The 20,849-nt window shown below is 42.6% G+C and overlaps 1 protein-coding gene across 10 annotated transcripts in view; it reads left to right on the top strand.

The window, feature by feature from the left end:
* LOC138959973 (outer dynein arm-docking complex subunit 4-like) overlaps positions 1 to 15,635 on the top strand; it is a 50,454-nt gene extending 34,819 nt beyond the window's left edge. For 5 of the 10 annotated variants that reach the window (XM_070331687.1, XM_070331684.1, XM_070331685.1 and 2 more), the window contains 2 exons: positions 4,855 to 4,953; positions 14,245 to 15,635. In XM_070331687.1, the coding sequence (XP_070187788.1) occupies positions 4,855 to 4,953; positions 14,245 to 14,285 (140 nt within the window). In that variant the 3' untranslated portion in view covers positions 14,286 to 15,635. Of the gene's footprint in view, positions 1 to 4,854; positions 4,954 to 6,696; positions 13,003 to 14,244 lie in introns of those variants that run through there. The other 5 variants (XM_070331679.1, XM_070331681.1, XM_070331680.1 and 2 more) reach the window with 2 other exon arrangements.
* Positions 15,636 to 20,849: the final 5,214 nt, after the last annotated feature.

Here is a 20,849-nt window from a genome sequence, read left to right as displayed (position 1 = left end):
TTGTTTTTTTCTTTGTACTGTCTCCTTATTTCTGTGTACAATGTTAACAATATTTCAGCTAATTCATAGGTTTTACACCTTGTTTGGTTATAACATTATTTATAATACTTTCTGTTAAAAAATAACTTTTAAAAAAAGCAGTAGAAAATAAAACACACAAAAAAACGTTAAAAAACACAAATTATCCCCCTTTCACCCCCCTTTGCTAAAACAAATCGCGTGACAAACTTATAAATAGCACGACTGAACTGGGCATCCATTTTTGAATTAGTACACAAAATTTGGTGGTGATTGGACTTAATTCAAGCTTGCTAGACAGATTTCTTTACAGTTACTGATTTTTGGGAAGTTTCTTGGTGGCAAGCTTGGGCAGGCAGGACGTAAACGCCGTGGCAGTGCTAGTCACAATAGTGTTAAAGGCAAGTGTTTGACTAAGTGTTTTGGTTAAATTGATTTTTGGAGTTGTTGTAACAGCTGGGATGCACCTGGCTACGGGGTTGTTAAAGGTACGGTCCTTGTGGTGAAAAAGATCATGTTCACCACCACAAATCTGTCCAGACTTTTACTCGTGGGAAGAGCTAGCATCCTAATACACTTGCACGAATGCACACACACACACACACACACACACACACACACACACACACACACACACACACACACACACACACACACACACACACACACACACACACACCCGCGTGCCCGCGCGTGCACACACGCAATTAAAGTTGAAGAATTTAAAAATAAAAAACCCAGCATAGCTGCTCACAAGTGGGAAATATGTATTGAATTAATTCTGTAAACTGATATAATATGTCACTCACAAAGATGATTCATCAACAAACTTTCACTGTGCACAGAACGCATCCCGGCTGTCAATTTTTGGAATGTGTCCGAGTTAAAGGCTGGTGTTGTCCCATGCAAAATCCTGGACAAATCTGTGTTGACGCACATGATCTCTGACACGAGAAGGGCTGTATCGAAGCAAAACCTCAAAGCAAAGTGTGCGTACTGTATACATAGGAAGCCAATGACTATTGTACTTCTAGTCACTGAAATAATTTCTGGCCATTTAAAACAGAAGTGAACATCAAATAAATAAATAAATGTTTTTTTGAACTGAAGCAGTCGATCTGTTTTCTGGATATTTTTGGTCAAATCAGTTTTTGACTCACATGCGAAGCAAAAGTGAGTCTATGTACTCACCCGAGTCGTCCGTCCGTCCGTCCGTCTGTCCGGAAAACTTTAACGTTGGATATTTCTTGGACACTATTCAGTCTATCAGTACCAAATTTGGCAAGATGGTGTATGATGACAAGGCCCCAAAAAACATACATAGCATCTTGACCTTGCTTCAAGGTCAAGGTCGCAGGGGTCATAAATGTTGTCTAAAAAACAGCTATTTTTCCCATTTTTCCCATTTTCTCTGAAGTTTTTGAGATTGAATACCTCACCTATATATGATATATAGGGCAAAGTAAGCCCCATCTTTTGATACCAGTTTGGTTTACCTTGCTTCAAGGTAAAGGTCACAGGAGCTCTTCAAAGTTGGATTGTATCTATATTTTGAAGTGACCTTGACCCTGAACTATGGAAGATAACTGTTTCAAACTTAAAAATGATGTGGGGCACATGTTATGCTTTCATCATGAGACACATTTGGTCACATATGATCAAGGTCAAGGTCACTTTGACCCTTATGAAATGTGACCAAAATAAGGTAGTGAACCACTAAAAGTGACCATATCTCATGGTAGAAAGAGCCAATAAGCACCATTGCACTTCCTATGTCTTGAATTAACAGCTTTGTGTTGCATGACCTTGGATGACCTTGACCTTGGGTCAAGGTCACATGTATTTTGGTAGGAAAAATGTCTAAAGCAGTTCTTAGTGTATTTGCTAGGTTTAGTTATTTGACCTTGACCCTGAAGGTCAAGGTCATGTAAAGGTCAAGGTCAAGCATGTGAGTCGTATGGGCTTTGCCCTTCTTGTTGTTTGTGTTATCTGGCCTATAACGAAGATATAAAGCCAAATGAGATTTTTTTTAAATTTGGCATGCACATAGATGGCGCAGAATAGCCAACCATGTTTTTGTGCACCCTGCACATCAAAATCAGCCGAGGAGGTAGTGGTATTGTTGAAATGACTCATGCAGTTCTCGTGTGGAGTACATCAGGTTTTGATGACCAATCTGATTTATAAGGTCATTGACATGTTATAGGAAGAGCACTGGTGACCATGGTGACCCACTTTTATGGGCAGCGTGTTGTGATTTCCGTGGCAACATAAATGGTAACTTGAGATTGTGATCATAGTTAGATTATATCCAGCCAAGCTTTTGATCACCATAGATACTTTTTTACAAAGCTGACGCAAAATGAGTCTCTGAATTTGTTTAAATTGACACATTTTTAATTATTGACAAAATGAAACATTTGATAAAAACTTGATCTAGCTATCTTTAAAGTAGACGAACAAAATGCACACCCAAGAGAAATACTAGTTTAATTACTGGTGAAAATATATGTTCACTTAGTTTTTGGGGTTGCTCCTTCAAAGATGGTGGAAAGCAAAAGAAACATTCAGCAGCCTACTAATTGTTTTGGATGTCGGTTTTTTGTAAAAGAGAAAGGTTATAGCTTCTTTTCAGTAATTAAAACACTGATGACTAATCATTGAAAACAAACGTTCCTAGCACTCATAATTAAAACTACATGGTACATCAGGAGTTTTGGAAGTCTATAAGATAGTCTGTTTCTTTTAAAAACTCATTTTGGTTGAATTTTATAAACCGTTTTCAGTATTTATAACCCCACTCTAACACTTACATTATGTTGTTGCTGTTGTTGTTTTGCTCCTCCTGACCTTGAACAGGTTTGGAGGTTACCTTTTAACTGACCTGCACTTTTGTTTTTGCTGTTTCTGTTCGTATCATTAATTGTGCTTATTACTTTCATAGGCATGGACTTTTTCTCCATGGATTTGATCTTTATGCATATGTGACCCTCCATCACGAAATGAGTCGCATGTCACCTCGCGCGGTTCTGCGCTGGGCTCAATATAAGTCTGGGGAGTGTCTGGTAACAGTGTGAGGGTCACCTTAGTCACAGGCTTATAACTCAAACAGTTTTCGCTCTTTTCTAAAACGGTTTTCACCACTGGATAGAGCATAAAAAACTTGTTAGGAAAATGTAAAAATATGAAAATCATGCAAAGGTGACATGCGACTCAATCCGTGGTGGAGGGTCACATATTTTTACTTCACTGACTTGTACTATGGGCATTTTTATGGAGACCTGTCATGAATACTTTTGAGACGAAACGATCTACATCCATGTATGCTTTTACTGTCTGCAAACAAATGTGTTCAACTACATTCTCTTCCTGTCGGCTCATCTTATGTACATGTATCTTGTTCAACACCTGTTGTTTCTAACTTTATGTTATTGATTACTCACCTGTTGTTTGTGAGTTGATGTTTGAGGACACAAGCTGCTACCCCTGCTGCAAGCCTTGCTCGCATTCTGCTTATCCACATCAGATTTTCAATTTTAATCCTGTCAACTTTTATTCCCGGCATATCTATGCTCTCTCTGTCCCTGTTTTGACATGTTTTTGTCTTTCAGTTTTTTTAAGTTACTACATATCTGTTTATCTGTGTGTGTTGTTGTTGCTGTAATATGTTTGGAATAGCGTCTGAAATCAGGATATTTGCATATACGCAATACTCTAGTGTCCTTAGATTGATTTGTATACCATAATATTGTCTCATTTTTACCTGGAAAAGATACCATGATCTTATACCTATAACTAAGTTTATATTGTCGTTCAACTAATATTTAATTATTGTACTTCACTTGCACGTCATGTTTAAAAGGTTCTGCTTTTATCATCACCTTGCATCAAGTGAACCCGCACCCCCCTAAAAAAAAAAAAAGGGGGGGGGGGGGTTGCAAATTTTCTAGTAAAACGGAGTCAATACTGTTCGTAAAATTAAATATACTCGATCACATTCACCACCAGGGAACTGTCAAGTCTTTTACACGCGAGAAACATCCTTCCCTTCAACTGGAATGAACACAAAATATCAACATGTACAAATGTGCTTCCTGTGCGGAGTTGGTATTTGGATTAATTCGTTTTGCAGATTGACACACGTGTGAGTTCGAGAATGAATTCATTCAAACATTAATTAGCACTCAGCACAGAAAGCAGGCAGGCTGTTCTCTTCTTCTGCGTTCGTGGGCTGAAACTCCCACGTACACTCGTGTTTTTTGCACGAGTGGAATTTTACGTGTATGACCGTTTTTTACCCCGCCATTTAGGCAGCCATACGCCGTTTTCGGAGGAAGCATGCTGGGTATTTTTGTGTTTCTATAACCCACCGAACTCTGACATGGATTACAGGATCTTTTTCGTGCGCACTTGGTCTTGTGCTTGCGTGTACACATGGGGGTGTTCGGACACCGAGGAGAGTCTGCACACAAAGTTGACTCTGAGAAATAAATCTCTCGCCGAACGTGGGGACGAACTCACGCTGACAGCGGCCAACTGGATACAAATCCAGCGCGCTACCGACTGAGCTACATCCCCGCCCAGGCAGGCTGTTGACTTTTGGTATGTGTCCAAATGGAGAGATGGTCCTATCCTAGGTAAAAGCCTGGTCAGATCTAAGGTGGTGAACATGTGTGCTTACACAAAAAGGAATGTACCTCTAAATAGATAATGTCCTTCAATTTCATTCCTAAGCATGGCGCATGGTATCACAGGGAGCAACACAGCAACGAAGGGAGAAATGTACCTCTAAATAGATAATGTCCTTCAATTTCATTCCTATGCATGGTATCACAGGGAGCAACACAGCAACGAAGGGAGAAGCAGAACACGCTGAAACAAAAGCAGAGAGCGGTTCTCCAAAGCCCGATGTTGGCGCCGAGACCGTTGCTTCTGGTGAGCTGCATGGAACATCAGGTGTTCTGTGAATCACTGTGTGATATCCTCCTGTATCTACCACAGTGCCGCCAAATATATCGACCTCACTGCTTGACATTTTAATATAATGAGATGCATGGGAACTGAGATATAGTAAATAGGGCTCACTGCTTGACATTTTAATATCATGAGGTGCATGGGAGTGCTTTTGTGAACAAGAAACAATTGACAAGTGGCTCTATCCCATCTTCCCCCTTTCCCCGTCGCGATATAACCTTCGTGGTTGAAAACGACGTTAAACACGACGTTAAACACCAAATAAAGAAATAAAGAAAGAAAGGTTCATGGGAACTGAGATATTCTGTATCTTCCACAGTGCCTCCAAGTATATTGGCCTCACTGCTTGACATTTTAATATCATAAGATGCATGGGAACTGAGGCGTTCTATAAATCACAGTATAATGCTAATGTATCTTCCACAGTGCCTTCAAGTATATCAACCTCACTGCTTATAGAGAATACTACATGGCTTGCTGTGTCGCACCAGATTTACACGAGTTGTTTTTTTAAATATTGAACTGCGAGCGAAAGCGAGCTGTTCACTATCTGAAAAAGCAACGAGTGTAAATCTGGTACGACACAGCAAGCCATGTAGTATTCTGTTTATCCTACATACTGTACTTACGTGTATTTTACTGAAAATGTCCTGCATTCGAGGCAGCTAAATTGAAGACGCTTGTTTTGGAACCTCGATCTCTTCTAAAGCCTCGTGCAATCTATTATGTCAAAGCAAAGAAACGTCACTCTGAAAGTGTGGCGTGACGTGTTAGTTCTAAAGATTCATCGAGGGTAATTAGCGAGCGCAATTTTTGTTCTTCTATAATGACGTTTGTCTCGGTGACTTTGGCATCATAAGCAGTGGAAAAACAGGTCCCTGCCAGACTTGCTTGACATGACCTCATTTACATGATATACACACGTGTGATTTGAACGATTATTATCTCACGGGTGTCTCTCACGTATGTAGGATAAAACATTTTAACATCATGAGATGCATGGGAACTGAGACGGTCTGTGTATTATTGTATAACGTTCATGTATCTTCCACAGTGCCTCCAAGTATATCAAACTCACTGCCTGACATTTTGATATCACGAGATGCATGGGAATTTCTGAAGTGTTAAGTGTATCACTGTATAATGCTAATGTCTCCAAGTATATCGAACTCGCTGACATTTTAATATCACAGGATGCATGTGAACTGAGGTGTTCTATGAGCCACAGTATGATTAATGATAATATATCTTCCAGTGTGTTTCCATGCAAGTATATCGACATCACTGCTTGACATTTTAACATCATGAAATGTCCTGTACGTGTTGCATGGAGTTCTCATCCCAGTAAACTCTGAACAGTGCCTCCAAGTATATTGACCTCCTTGCCTGAAGGTCAATATTATGAGATGTCCTGTGTTGCATGCACTTCGCATCTCGATCAGTCAACTCCGGCTGAAGAATGTCTTCAAGTTGCAGAACGCTCCCTAATTGTGTTTGCGTTTGTCCATTCTCATCATGCTTGTATTCTGCAGTGTTGCTTCAATTACTGGAATGCTAATCCTGAAAGCTGAGTATCCAGTTTTGCAGCGGCGCGGCTAAGCATGGGTCCAAAACCAGAACTGGCATGCGATCTGTTTGTTCTGCATGCGGAGAAGCGAATTGAGCTTTGGTGAAAACTGACATTGTAACTTACCCCTCTCACAGAGGCAGGGACCCGAGTCCGCTGGTCAGGGTCTACGACTAGCAATGCGAGGGGAAGGGACTACGACAAGGACCACAAGAAAGAGTTCTACATGGAAGAAATAGAAGGCCATGTTCCCGGTGTACAGTTGGAGTCCGACTACCGAACGGCTTCCAGAGATAACAGCGCTTTTGTTCCGTGGGATGACGTCAGCAGAAACTCAAGCTGTAGACAAAGATCGAACAGAGGTCTTGTCACCAAGCTGGACTTGACCAGAAACTGTCATGACCCGGAGTCCAGTCCCAGCAGTAAGCCGCCTTCTCGGTCCCACAGGCCAGCAGGCCGTGGCGGGGCGCATTACTCTCCTGGCACCGTGGAACCTTCTGGGTCGGACAGGCCAGCAGGCCGTCGTGGAATACATCACTCTCCTGACACCGTGGAATCTTCTGGGTCCGACAGGCCAGCAAGCCGTGCCGGGGCGCATTACTCTCCTGACATCTTGGAACCTTCTGGGTCCGACAGGCCAGCAGGCCGTCGCGGAATACATTACTATCCAGTCACCTCGGAGCCTTCTGGGTGCGAGAGGCCACAAAGCGTGGGGCATTACTCGCAGGACACCCAGCAAACAAGATCCGAGTCATACAAGTGTCCTGGACAGAATCCTAACTCCAGCAGAAAGCCACAGTATGAATCCGACAGGTCGGAGAGCCGTGGTTTTGAACATTTCTTGTATGACACCCCGCAACCAATATCTGAGTCATACACGTTTCCTGGACAGAATCCTAACTCCAGCAGAAAGCTACAGTTTGGATTTAACAGGCCGGAGAGCCGTGATTTTGAACATTTCTCGTATGACACCCCGCAGCCAAGATCTGAGTCACACACGTTTCCTGGACAGAATCCTAACTCCAGCAGAAAGCTACAGTTTGGATTTAACAGGCCGGAGAGCCGTGGTTTTGAACATTTCTCGTATGACACCCCGCAGCCAAGATCTGAGTCATACAAGTTTCCTGCGCAGAATCCTTACCCAAGCAGAATTCCAAAATGGAGACCTGACTCATCGAACAGCGCCGGTAACAGACGTGACTCTAAAGAAGACTCTGAGCCAGACAGTGACCTTAACAAAACTCTGGGATCGAGACATACGACAAGCGGAGGTCACCAAAGGCCACACACCGCTCAGACCTTTACACTCTATTCAAACCCGTCGCTCAAAACTGCAAAGATTGCTTTTCAGCAACGCGCAACCAAAGAGCCCGTGGGAGTAGCTGGAATTTTGCCGAATTCTACTGCTGCTAAGTGTTCTGGTTTACCTTTGGACACTTCAAACGGCTCAGTCTCAAAACAGGTGACAGCACATTCTGAAACTGCGAGCCAGGCTGATGAAAGGTCTCGCCAACAAGGCAAGTTGGTTGTAAAACCTCAGTGTTACGATTTCTTTTCCCGCTCAAAGACGAGAATACCTTGCGCCAACAGCGGCAAAGAACCCAAAACCCCGCCGTCTAAAGCTTCACAGTACAAACCTTCCAGGTATGTTAGACCTCACACTGCTAAATGTCCAAAAGCTTCATCTGTAAAGGTATCAAGGCCACAGACAGCGAAAGATTCTACCATCCAGGAAAAAGATTCCAATTTTATCGTTATAAATCTGACCAAACTCTATGACTTTGATGGCCAACCACACAAACCCCCAAAGGATTTAAATGAAAGGAAGAAGTCTGCAAAATCTCCTTCAAAGAAACCGTCAAGTGCACATTTGGCAAAAACTCGCAGGAGTACAGGCGACCCAGCTCAACGAACTCATGTCCAAACAGGGGTAAGATACGCAGAGCAACAAACAGGGGCCAGATACGCAGAGCAACAAACAGGGGCCAGATACGCAGATCAACAAACAGGGGCCAGATACGCAGAGCAGCAAACAGGGGCCAGATACGCAGATCAACAAACAGGGGACAGATACACAGAGCAACAAACTGGGGCCAGATATGCAGAGCAAAAAACAGGGGCCAGATGCGCAGAGCAAAAAACAGGGGCAAGATACGCAGAGCAAAAAACAGGGGCAAGATGCACAGAGCAACAATCTGCTAAAGGCGCAGATGCACCGCCCGCAGGCGTGGCAGCTGACTTAGCTTCAAGTCCAGAACGTCTGATCCCACCCCACCCACCGAGACCCCATTGTGCTCGGCCTCATACCTCCCCAGTCAACACCAACGAATTTCCTAAGGGATTCTTTGATGAAAGCGGCAGCGACGAGGAGGGCCAGTTCACCGTGTACCGGCCGTTGGACGACACCGACGACGACGACCTGCACCGTTTCTTTGATCTGTCTCGCTCGAACTCCTCCGCCAAGACGAGAGAAGCCCGCCCAGAACAGCGCAGGCACTCCAACTACAGCGGTAGCACCACCCCCAACGAAAGCCTTCACAACGTTCTGACGCACAGCGAGTCTGACGGCATCTTCTTGCAGGACCGTCAGGACAGGCTAAACGACCACAGCCGTACGACATTCCTCTCCGATAGTCGCATCACGCGCTGGGTCTACAACGCTCGCCCCCCTAATTCACCTCCCACGCACGACCACGACTCCTTCGAGGACATGAGGTACACCTACAACAGTCCCAGCGAACGTCCAGTGCGCCTCCTGTCCCCAGATTTTTCGGACAGCATTGAGGAAATACGCCTCCTACAGCTGCACGGACGGGCTCCAGATGGTGCTGGCGTTTCCACACAAGCTGCAGCTTCTGGTAGCAGCCGGCCTGAGAACCAGCGTGAAGAAGTCAGCAGAGATCAGCTCCAGTCTCCGCACTACAACCAAGGGGAAGTAGTGAACGAAGACATAGACTGGCAGCTGGTATTGCCTGACTGCGCTCAGGCCAACAGGAACAACTCTGGTGGTAACACCCCGCGCAAACCCCAGAGAAACGAACACAACGTTGGAGAGGGGAGACTTCACCGAACCTGTCACTCGGCCTCAGGGACATCTGACCGTCTGCACATCAGGTCGGCTAGCTGTAGCTCTATCTACCAGAGGGCAGCTGCAGGTATAGAAAAGAAGGCAGATGCTGCGAAAGAACAGAGGGCAGCTGCTGCTATACAAAAGAAGAGGGCACTTGCTGTAATGAGCCAGAGGCCAGTCTCTGCGCTCGAGCAAGCTGCGCGTGTATACGGTCACCCTCGAAGATTGTCAAGTCCATACAAGGTGAAGCTGTCAAACAGAGGCAGGCTCGAGTCCTCTCGGCCATGGACAGCTGGGAGCGACATTGACAACAGTTCCACGTGTGACCAGTCCGGCTGTCAGCTAAGAAATAAAAGCAGCTGTGAACATTCTCAAACGATTTTGACCTCAAGGTCTTGCAAGTCAGGACAGCGGGTTTCGTGTTTTCAGCTCTTTAGCGCTTGCCCAGAGCTGAACATTTCCAAATCCCTCCCTACACCAGCCGCTTGCTCAGAACTCAACAATTCCCAGCCCTTCACTTCACCAGCCGCTAGCTCAGAACTCAACAATTCCCAATCCTCACCTTCCGTTCTAAACCCTGACAACTCTTTCTCAGAAGCAAAGCCTTTATTGAAACCGCACCCTCCTTCTGCTCCACCCTCGCATCCACACCAGGACCGACATGTCAAGGTGTCATCGGCTCCTTGCCCCATTCAACACAAAACAACGGGGGCATGTAGGGTAGGAGTGAAAACTGCGGACAGTCGAAGAGCGAGGTCTCTGTCTGCTGTTGCAGCAGAATGTTACGCAAGAGAGCAATTGAAGGCCAGGAAAAGGCAGGCTTCCAAAAGATGGCGTACAGCAGACCGTTTTGCAGGGAATGTCTTTATTTGATATCGCCATTCTCCTGAAAAGCTAAGGAATGTAGAAAGAGGAACATAGAACACGAAGTGACGTGTAAGTAGCAGTCCTTAATTGTGGTGCTCAAAGACCCAGGTAAACTGAACTGATGAATTGAGCTTTATTTTTGAGTGTTCTTTCCCCTAATGGTTCAGAAAATCAGCAAACAACTGACGGGACCTTCTGGGACACGAAGACCTGGGTAAAAACTAAACAGAACACTAATTTATTTTGAATGCACCTTACTCAAACGGTTGAGAACTTCATTGAATACCATACTTCCACAAAGATTGTTTCTACGACCAAATGCCTGAAATGACACATCAGCTTTGCAGGCCAGGATTGTTAACGATTAAAAACTATGCGGTTGTATTAACGATGGAAAAAATCATGTTGTAACACCTATTGCGCTACGTGATGACAAATTAATTTTAATGAGATCTGCAGACAGTAGCAAATGACTGGAAGAATGTCCACGCATTGGTGACACTGACATTGCGTCAGCTTTCTTACGAACACAATCATGTCAACCCACACTTGGAGCAAGCTTCTTCTTCTTCTTCTTGTGGATCACACTACACATCTTATATTGTCAGCCGGGACAGAGAGACGAATGATGCCGTCTTCTCCAGGTCTTCCCTTTTCTCCGTACCGCTTGCAGCGGAGGGAGACTACAGCTGGTCACACGGTTTTCCTCATGCTCTCTAGGGTGGGGCGTCTCTGAAGGATGTGATCTGTGGTCTGACCCTCTAGTCCAAAGCTGCAAGTAGGGGAGGGGACAAGCTTAATCTTTTGGGACATGTGGGCATTGAGGCGGTTACGTCCGGTGCAGAGTCGCATCAGTACGACTTGCTCACGTGAGGGGATGATAGTCATCCTTTTGTTTCCTGGGCCTAAACGCTGCCTTGATGAGGATTTTCACCGGCACGGTGGCCTAGTGGTAAGGCGACCGCCCTGTGATCGGGAGGTCGTGGGTTCGAACCCCGGCCGGGTCATACCTAAAACTTTAAAATAGGCAATCTAGTGGCTGCTCCGCCTGGCGTCTGGCATTATGGGGTTATAGTGCTAGGACTGGTTGGTCCGGTGTCAGAATAATGTGACTGGGTGAGACATGAAGCCTGTGCTGCGACTTCTGTCTTGTGTGTGGCGCACGTTATATGTCAAAGCAGCACCGCCCTGATATGGCCCTTCGTGGTCGGCTGGGCGTTAAGCAAACAAACAAACAAAAAATGAGGATTTTCTTTTGAAGCAAGCAACAGATGACGAGACAGATAGCTATATGCACGCTTTTATCATGCACTATATACCATGAGAATCGAGTTAATGTCAGCAGCTTTGTCACATACAGAATCATGTTTAGAAAAAAAACAGAAGCTCGAGGTGGTTGGAAAGACAGCTATTTGCACACTGTCATTAAGAATTAAATACTATGATAATGGACTTATTGACACTAGCTGTTGTTACTGAAGCGTGATGAATTATTTGTGCCTTCAAAATCGACATTGCCATCAGTACACTTTTTTTCTTAGGCCCAATTCGTTCACAGAATGCAAGAGAATTTTTTGGACGGGAAGGTGTCTAGATTATGTAATCTTTGTGTGACAGGGAGACTACCGTCGCCCTTCACAGCAGACTCTGCAGAGTTGTTCGCCTTTGAAGTAGGCAACACCTGTGGATTGTAGAGTTCTGTTTGTGATGGGGTCTGGCGACTTTTGTCTCTCTGTATGTTCATGGATTCCTTTGCGAATGCATAACAGTTTTTATAGGGCTTAGAAATAAGCTCTAAAATTCTCAATCCTGTTTGATTGGACTTCGCCTCCAAAGGTGATTGTGGTGTTTCGGCACTCGGTTACATTTGGCGTCGCCGACAGGATGGGACTCGACATGATATGTTCAGGAATGGCGTTATGGCCACTGAATCATTTTTCGTGCTGTTCCCATTCCACGAACCTGGGAGGGACCTAAGCTTGGCGGGTCCATGGTTCGGAACTTTGGGGACAAAGTTCATTCAAACGGGGGCGAGTGTGACAGGGAGACTACCGTTGCCCTTCACAGCAGACTCTGCAGAGTTGTTCGCCTTTGAACTAGGCAACACCTGTGGATTGTAGAGTTAGTCCTGTTTGTGATGGGGTCTGGCGGCTTTTGTCTCTCTGTATGGATTCCTTTGCGAATGCATAACAGTTTTTATAGGGCTTAGAAATAAGCTCTAAAATTCTCAATCCTGTTTGATTGGACTTCGCCTCCAAAGGTGATTGTGGTGTTTCGGCACTCGGTTACATTTGTAATGTTGATATTTTCTTGTGCATGTTTTACAGAATGAATTTATGCTTTTCATACTTTTGTGCTGGAGGCGTTTTTTTCCTTCGTGCTCAATTTGTGCACTTTTTAATGTACGAGAGCATTGTTGAGAGCTTTTCAATTGTCTATTTAACAATGTTGAAGACATGATTGATGTAGATATGCTCTGAAGAATTAAAAAAAATCATTACTAAAATCTAAGATTTTGTCTCATGTAATAAGAATTTATTTGTGTTTGCTAGATTCTTCTTTGCAGTGTTTAAACTTACAACTTCGTCTTTTATCAGATTGTGCATGACGAATTATTTTTTGTTTACTTTGTTTGCGTTTAACATTTCCGTTTTGAAATCAGACATATCAACTTGGTAAGCGTGGCATGTGTACGGCTTCAACTTATTGAATTTATTCTTCCTCGAGGATACCTTGGTATCATTATGATACCGAGAAAGACCTTCATTTGTTATGATTATGCATGGTTATATTTTGTGTTTGAATTCCTTCTTGTTCTCGTTCTGTTTGCTTACTATAATAACTGTACTCCCAACTGAACATGATCAACGCATGTTCTTTGTCGCTTTCCTTATGATCAACATTTTTGAATGCCTTGTTTTGTTGGTCTATTTTCATGTAGACTTCCTTCATGGTTTATATTTTATTGCCTTTAAACTCCTCTAATTCACCATTAATTAATGTATAATTTTAGTAGATACATTTCTTGATGCAGACAGCCAATTAATTGTTCTCAACCGTTATGTTCTTTCACATGTTTTGCAAATCATGAGTGTGATTTTTGTTGCCACTAAACCTAGTGGTCATTGAATTAAAAAGAAGTTTCAGGTCATTTTGATTGATGTTTTAAGGTTATTTTAGATAACAAATAAGTTCTTAACGGCTTTCTTTTCACTTCTTATTTTTTATTTGTGTCACGATAAACTTGAATCGGTTCTTATTAAGCTCCAGTGTTTGTCTTTGAGATAGTTGTGTATCGCACAGTTGACATCCACTAACTGTCTCTGTCTGTCGGAGTTACGTCACATGGTTGACATCCACTAGCTGTCTCTGTGTCTTAGTGTTACGTCACATGGTTGACATCCACTAGCTGTCTCTGTGTTTTGGTGTTACGACATATGGTTGACATCCACTAGCTGTCTCTGTGTCTTAGTGTTACGTCACATGGTTGACATCCACTAGCTGTCTCTGTGTCTTAGTGTTACGTCACATGGTTGACATCCACTAGCTGTCTCTGTGTCTTAGTGTTACGTCACATGGTTGACATCCACTAGCTGTCTCTGTGTTTTGGTGTTACGACATATGGTTGACATCCACTAACTGTATCTGTGTCTTAGTGTTACGTCACATGGTTGACATCCACTAACTGTCTCTGTGTTACGTCACATAGTTGACATCCACTAACTGTCTCTGTCTCTCGTTGTTACAGACAAGGACGAAAAGGACAACCAGGCAGCAATCAAGAGTTAGATCGTTACAGGATTCACCGGACTGGCAGCCTCCACACACCTCCACCACATCCCCAGTCGGTGCTGCGGCTACTCACTTTCCAGTTCCTCTGTCTCCATGGTTACGGTTCTTCGGTCTCCTCATTTCATCACAGAACATAGATTCTTTTGTTTACCTGGATCAATCGTTCTCGCTATAAGATAAAGACAACTCCCATAGAGAATCCACTGAAGGATTCAAATACAGAACGTGTATTTTCATTACCTTGAAGAGTTTGGATTAATATACACCCTTCCAAATTTCTTTGCTGCGCCATGCACCTCGAGTGGTAATAACAAGACATTACTTTTGTTGGGGCTGATGTGCCAAACTTATCTCTGTTTTGAGGAATGTCTCTTCGTTCTCTGTTGTGAAAATTAAAGATTCCAAGCGTTCTCTGTTTAAGTCGTTTATAAAATGATCTGATAAACATTAATGAGGTTCGAACACACACACTAATAAGAACAGGAGACAAAATAAGAGCAGTTCTGTACAAAGCTGAAAGATCAGAACAAGCAAGAACATATTACTGATCAAGTAGTTCAGCGCCGTTGGAGCTATTTATGGGACTTGAGCTCTTGAAGTTATTAATTGTTGTTGATATATCTTCTCTTTTTAAAAAGTTATGTGTCCGTGACCAGGTTTTGTTCTGCAATCAAATACGCAATGGTTGATATATCAAGGTGACTTGTACACAAGATTATAATAGATGTTTGGTGTAGCTTTGTTTTTAGTCACACTTCTCTCACTATCGAAGAACTGCTTTTTTGTTGCCCTAACTATTTATCTGTGATAATGTTTAATGTGCGCAACGTTCAAAATATAATGCGTCATTTATTTGAAAGGATGTGTCGGACGCAAAATTAATACCGCCATTACCAAATGTTTGAAAGTAATGGCCATTTTATTTTTATCTATAAAAACCAAAAACAAAAGATGATAAAATAAAACACACATTCTCGTGCATTCTGAAATTTGTGTTTCCATTGTCGTTAACCCTTTAACCTGTTCACCCCGAACCTTACATTTGTCCGGGAAATACAAGATTTATTTACATTTTCAGTTAGTTTAGGGAATTATCGGAAATAACGCATCCCGTGCTTCATACACCTTCTAGTATCTTCGACAGAAAAAGTTCCAAGAAGTGAAAAAGGCACTACCAAAGACGCGGTAGAATGTTATCTCAATCCATGTTGTACTGACCAATACGCAATTATGTTTTAGGTGTTTTTGTTACTGATTATATTTGTATATGGCCTGTCAGGTTTGAAAGGAAAATAATGCGCTGAGAAATTTTGAAACAAGAACAGAGATTAAAGCTATTGAATTTTCTTTCTATGCGTACACTTTTGTGTGTGTGTCTGTGTGTGTGTGTGTGTGTGTGCGTGTGTGTGTGTGTGTGTGCGTGTGTGTGTGCCGGTGCGTGTGTGTGTGCGTGTGTGTGTCAGTGCGTGTGTGTGTGTGTGTGAATTTAATACATTTTGTCTTAACTGGACTGAATATAAGTAGAGAGAGAGAGGGGGGGGCGCTTTGTTGTTTAAAATGCGCTGACACTACAAATATTAAACGATTGGGGCCACCTGGGATCTTCGAAAACCCGTTATTGATACATCGCGAAATGATCAGCAGCACACCAAGTAAATGCTTCACAAAGTTTGAAAGCATCTAAAACAATATACTAAAAACAGAGAGGAACTAAATTGCTGGTGCATTTATTATAATAATACAACAAAGCAGTCGTGATTTCAACCAGTGAGCCAGACAATATTGAATAGCAACACCTGCCGCTTGACAACATGTCGAGAATGTGACAGGGAAAATAAAAAGCTTTTTAGAAATAATAGCATAGTATTCAGGAAACAAAAACACACACTATAAAATAAAATAAATCGCTCATGCATATATCCAACAAAACAAAAGTGATTGCAGCAGGCGATGGTATCAGGCTACATACGAGAAAGAGATCACCCATGCCATAACTATACTCACACGTGCGTATATCATGTAAATGGGGTCGTGCCATGGCAAACTACAGTCTCGCAGGGACCTAATTTTCCACTCCTCTTGATGAAAACATCACTGCTGCTGCTGCTGTTTTTGTTGTTGTTGTTTAAACCCACATTTGCTGATTTCTACAGCTGCAGACTAGCTATCCTGCTTATTGAGTTATTTATACAGTTGGGACCCCACATTTGTCTTAAACCCTGAACAAAATCAGGTCTTGGAAGAGAGCTGACAGCCACTATATAAGAGTACGACAATTTTAAAAAGTGTATAAAATTAGAAAGATGTGAAGGGGGGGGGGGGGGTGCCCAACGTACACTCTATGTCCAAGACGCAGTCATTTAATTACTCAGTCCACTGCTTATATTACACCTGCAGCACAAAATAAGTGACAATGAATCACGTAAGCCGCGTGAAGTGATGCAACGCTGCCCTTTTTATTATTTGTTTATTTCAAGTTTTTCTGTCTTCTTTTTTTTTTTACCATCTAAAGTCGGGGTCACACCCGGGAACATGCCCCTAATGGTTTTACCGTGAGGGCGTTAAACAACATTTATCATCAAATGCAACGCTGCGCTCCAGGTTAATTTATGTTCTAAATATTTTTTGGAGAAAGACCAGAGCACAGCTTATTGAAACAGATACTCCCAAGCCACTCGCATTACACAATTTAAATGCACAACTTACACGCATCTTGCACACCCTTGTTCTCATCACTTGTTCAAAACACATTCATAACACCTAAACTGACATTGATGTTTCTGTCGCTGAAGTTTATTTTCAGCGACTACTGTTTTTGATAGAGCAAAAGCTCTACAACAGTAAAATCATAACCAAAGAACATATACATGTATATAGCAAGGTGTAAGTTTTAGTGTACGGGTTGACTAGATTTCAAAATGGACATATCAGGCCCTAATTTATCATTCCCGTCACTAAAACACCAAAATACAAAAATACCTGTACATTGAGACCACGACATTGGCAGCCGTGGATGTTATCCATACATTTGTCAAGAGACAATACATGTATTCCAGTACAAAAGAAGCATAAAAATGGTTCCAATGCGGCCACGGTAAAACGCCACAAACCAGCTGACAATACAATTGTTGCTAGCCGTGGATGTTATCCATACATTTGTCAAGAGACAATATTCCAGTACACAAAAAAGAAGCATAAAAATGGTTCCAATGCGGCGGTAAAACGCCGTGTTATCCATACATTTGTCAGGAGACAATATTCCAGTACACAAAAAAAAGCATAAAATGGTGCCAATGCGGCGGTAAAACGCCGCGTCCAGAATGGTTCAAATGTGGAACACAGCAAAGAAGTATAAAAACAGTTCAATTGCGCCTTGATCTCTCCAAAAAAATGCAAGAAAAAATAAATGTAACACTGTAAAACGCAAACAAAAATTTTGTTTATAAAATTTTGAACGGAAGGTGGGGTGGGAGGCGGAAATTTTGAAGAGCTGTATTTTCGCTTGTTGCTGCTTTTGAGTGGTGGGCGGAAGTGACCTTTTAGGATTTGCATCTTGGTTAGTTAATGAAAACTTGGATTGGATATGGATTTAACATCTTACTGCTTACTCCTAGAATTTAAAAAAAAAACATCAGAAATATTTTTCCACATAAATTATATTTATCATCAAATGCAACGCTGCGCTCCAGGCTAAGCTGGATTTTGCGCATATCTATCTATATATATACGACTTGTGTGTGTGTGTGTGTGTGTGTGTGTGTGTGTGTGTGTGTGTGTGTGTGTGTGTGTGTGTGTGTGTGTGTGTATTCGCGATGCACGGCCAAAGTTCTCGATGGATCTGCTTCAAATTTGGTGGGCATATTCAGGTAGACCCCGGACACAACCTGGTCGATGAGAATTTTCAACACGTGCTCTCAGCGCGCAGCGCTGAACCGATTTTGGTTTTTCTGTAGATCCATTCCCAGTAACTCTTCCTTATCTTCTCCAGTGTTTTGCGCGTTTATCTCCCTTCCTTCCAAGCAGCTTCAGATATTCCCGTTACTATTTTTAGAAGGTCACTGCACTGTCCAGAACGCTTTCCTTGCATGTACCCGTAAGTTGTCCTCACTGTAAAAGTGCCGCAAAGGTCGAATCTATTTATCGAAAAATCCACTGTCATCTATCTCTATATATTTATATAGATACACATATACGGCTTCTGTGTGTGTGTGTGTGTGTGTGTGTGTGTGTGTGTGTGTGTGTGTGTGTGTGTGTGTGTGTGTGTGTGTGTGTGTGTGTGTGTGTGTAGGCAACACCTGTGGATTGTAGAGTTCTGTTTGTGATGGGGTCTGGCGGCTTTTGTCTCTCTGTATGTTCTGGCCTTCCTTTGAGAAGCCATAACAGTTATTATAGAAATAAGCTCTAAAATTCTCAATCCCGTTTGAGTGGACTTCGCCTACAAAGGTGATTGTGGTGTTTCGGCACTCGGTTACATTTGGCGTCGTCGACAGGGATGGGACTCGACATGAAATGTTCAGGCCACTGAATCATTGTTCGCTTTAGAAGTTGTGAGCTATTTATAGCTAGCTCGCCCGGCAACACCTGTGGATTGTAGAGTTCTGTTTGTGATGGGGTCTGGCGGCTTTTGTTTGTCTGTATGTTCTTGCCTTCCTTTGTGTGGGCACAAACTGGTGGATGAAAATGTTCAACACGTGCTCTAAGACGGCGAACCGCCACGCTGTCTGTCTCTGTCTCGCGATTCACCCGGCGAAGCCGGGTATTCCTCTAGTATATATATATATATATATCAACACACATCTATGGTCGCGACCTACTAACATCAGCTTTGGGGCATCCTCCTAGACTACAGGCACTGGGCTGAAAACAAATTTTACCTTTGAAACTGTTCTTTTGAAGTTACGCCAAATAGTCTCCATCTCTCCGGTCTGTCTCTGTCTCTCTCTCTCTGTCAGTCTGTCTGTCTGTCTGTCTAGTATAGATGACTGAATACAAAAGTTTTATGGCGCGTTTACCAAAAAGACAAAAGGCGACTCCTTTCGCACATGAATTTGATGACACGATTTGCGGTCGCGGAAGGTTTCGTGGTTAAGCAGAAAACAGGCACTTGCCGAGTTTGTGTCAAAAAGTTTTTTGTTTTTTTTAAATGAAAACGTCGGAGTAATGGGATAAACAGCTTACACACCTCGTCCTGAATATCGTGCATATTTTCCCTCGGGAAGATTTTCAGGTATTAGGGGAAGGGCTCCTAATATGGACCGGCTCCTAATATGGACCACCTCCTGTTCTGACAAACTAACGGCGCTAGAGCGCTCAAAACAATTCCATTGGCTGTATTCACCCTCTCTGGATAGCTTTCACATCTCAAAACACAAACACAAACACAAACCTGAAAACCGTTAGGCTTTTTCTCTTTTTACATTTAGTCAAGTTTTGACTAAATGTTTTAACATAGAGGGGGGAATCGAGACGAGGGTCGTGGTGTATGTGTGTGTGTCTGTCTGTCTGTCTGTCTCTGTGTGTGTGTAGAGCGATTCAGACTAAACTACTGGACCGATCTTTATGAAATTTGACATGAGAGTTCCTGGGCATGATATCCTCAGACGTTTTTTTCATTTTTTTGATAAATGTCTTTGATGACGTCATATCCGGCTTTTCGTGAAAGTTGAGGCGGCACTGTCACGCTCTCATTTTTCAACCAAATTGGTTGAAATTTTGGTCAAGTAATCTCCGACGAAGCCCGGACTTCGGTATTGCATTTCAGCTTGGTGGCTTAAAAATTAATTAATGACTTTGGTCATTAAAAATCTGAAAATTGTAAAAAAAAAATTTTTATAAAACGATCCAAATTTACGTTCATCTTATTCTCCATCATTTTCTGATTCCAAAAACATATAAACATGTTATATTTGGATTAAAAACAAGCTCTCAAAATTAAAAATATAAAAATTATGTTCAAAATTAAATTTTCGAAATCAATTTAAAAACACTTTCATCTTATTCCTTGTCGGTTCCTGATTCCAAAAACATATAGGTATGATATGTTTGGATTGAAAACACGCGGAAAGTTAAAACGAAGAGAGGTACAGAAAAGCGTGCTATCCTTCTCAGCGCAACTACTACCCCGCTCTTCTTGTCCATTTCACTGCCTTTGCCATGAGCGGTGGACTGACGGTCTTGCTGCGTTGCATTGCGTTCAGTTTCATTCTGTGAGTTCGACAGCTACTTGACTAAATGTTGTATTTTCGCCTTACGCGACTTGTTTTGACGTTCTCATCCCTCTCATTTGCTGAATAGTCATACTCATCACGCAATAACTGCATCATGTTGTCTTTTGCCACAGATTCAAACATAAAATTCAGAGGACACAAACACATCATAGTTGCAGAATAAAGTCAAGATTCAAGACTGAAGATTGTACTGTCCGAATAAAAACAAGAAGATTTGCTTCGCTGTGTTATATAGGTGAACATAACACAAAATACAGAATTCAGAATAATGAACCCAAATACGATGAAATTTAGGTTCAACGCCTTCAATGGCAGCAGTGGCTGATTTGGGCCA

Source organism: Littorina saxatilis, linkage group LG2, assembly GCF_037325665.1.
Source record: "Littorina saxatilis isolate snail1 linkage group LG2, US_GU_Lsax_2.0, whole genome shotgun sequence".
Taxonomy (NCBI): Eukaryota; Metazoa; Mollusca; class Gastropoda; order Littorinimorpha; family Littorinidae; genus Littorina; species Littorina saxatilis.
The sequence above is the reverse complement of the archived record's forward strand: the minus strand, read 5'-3'. Positions and strand labels throughout refer to the sequence as shown.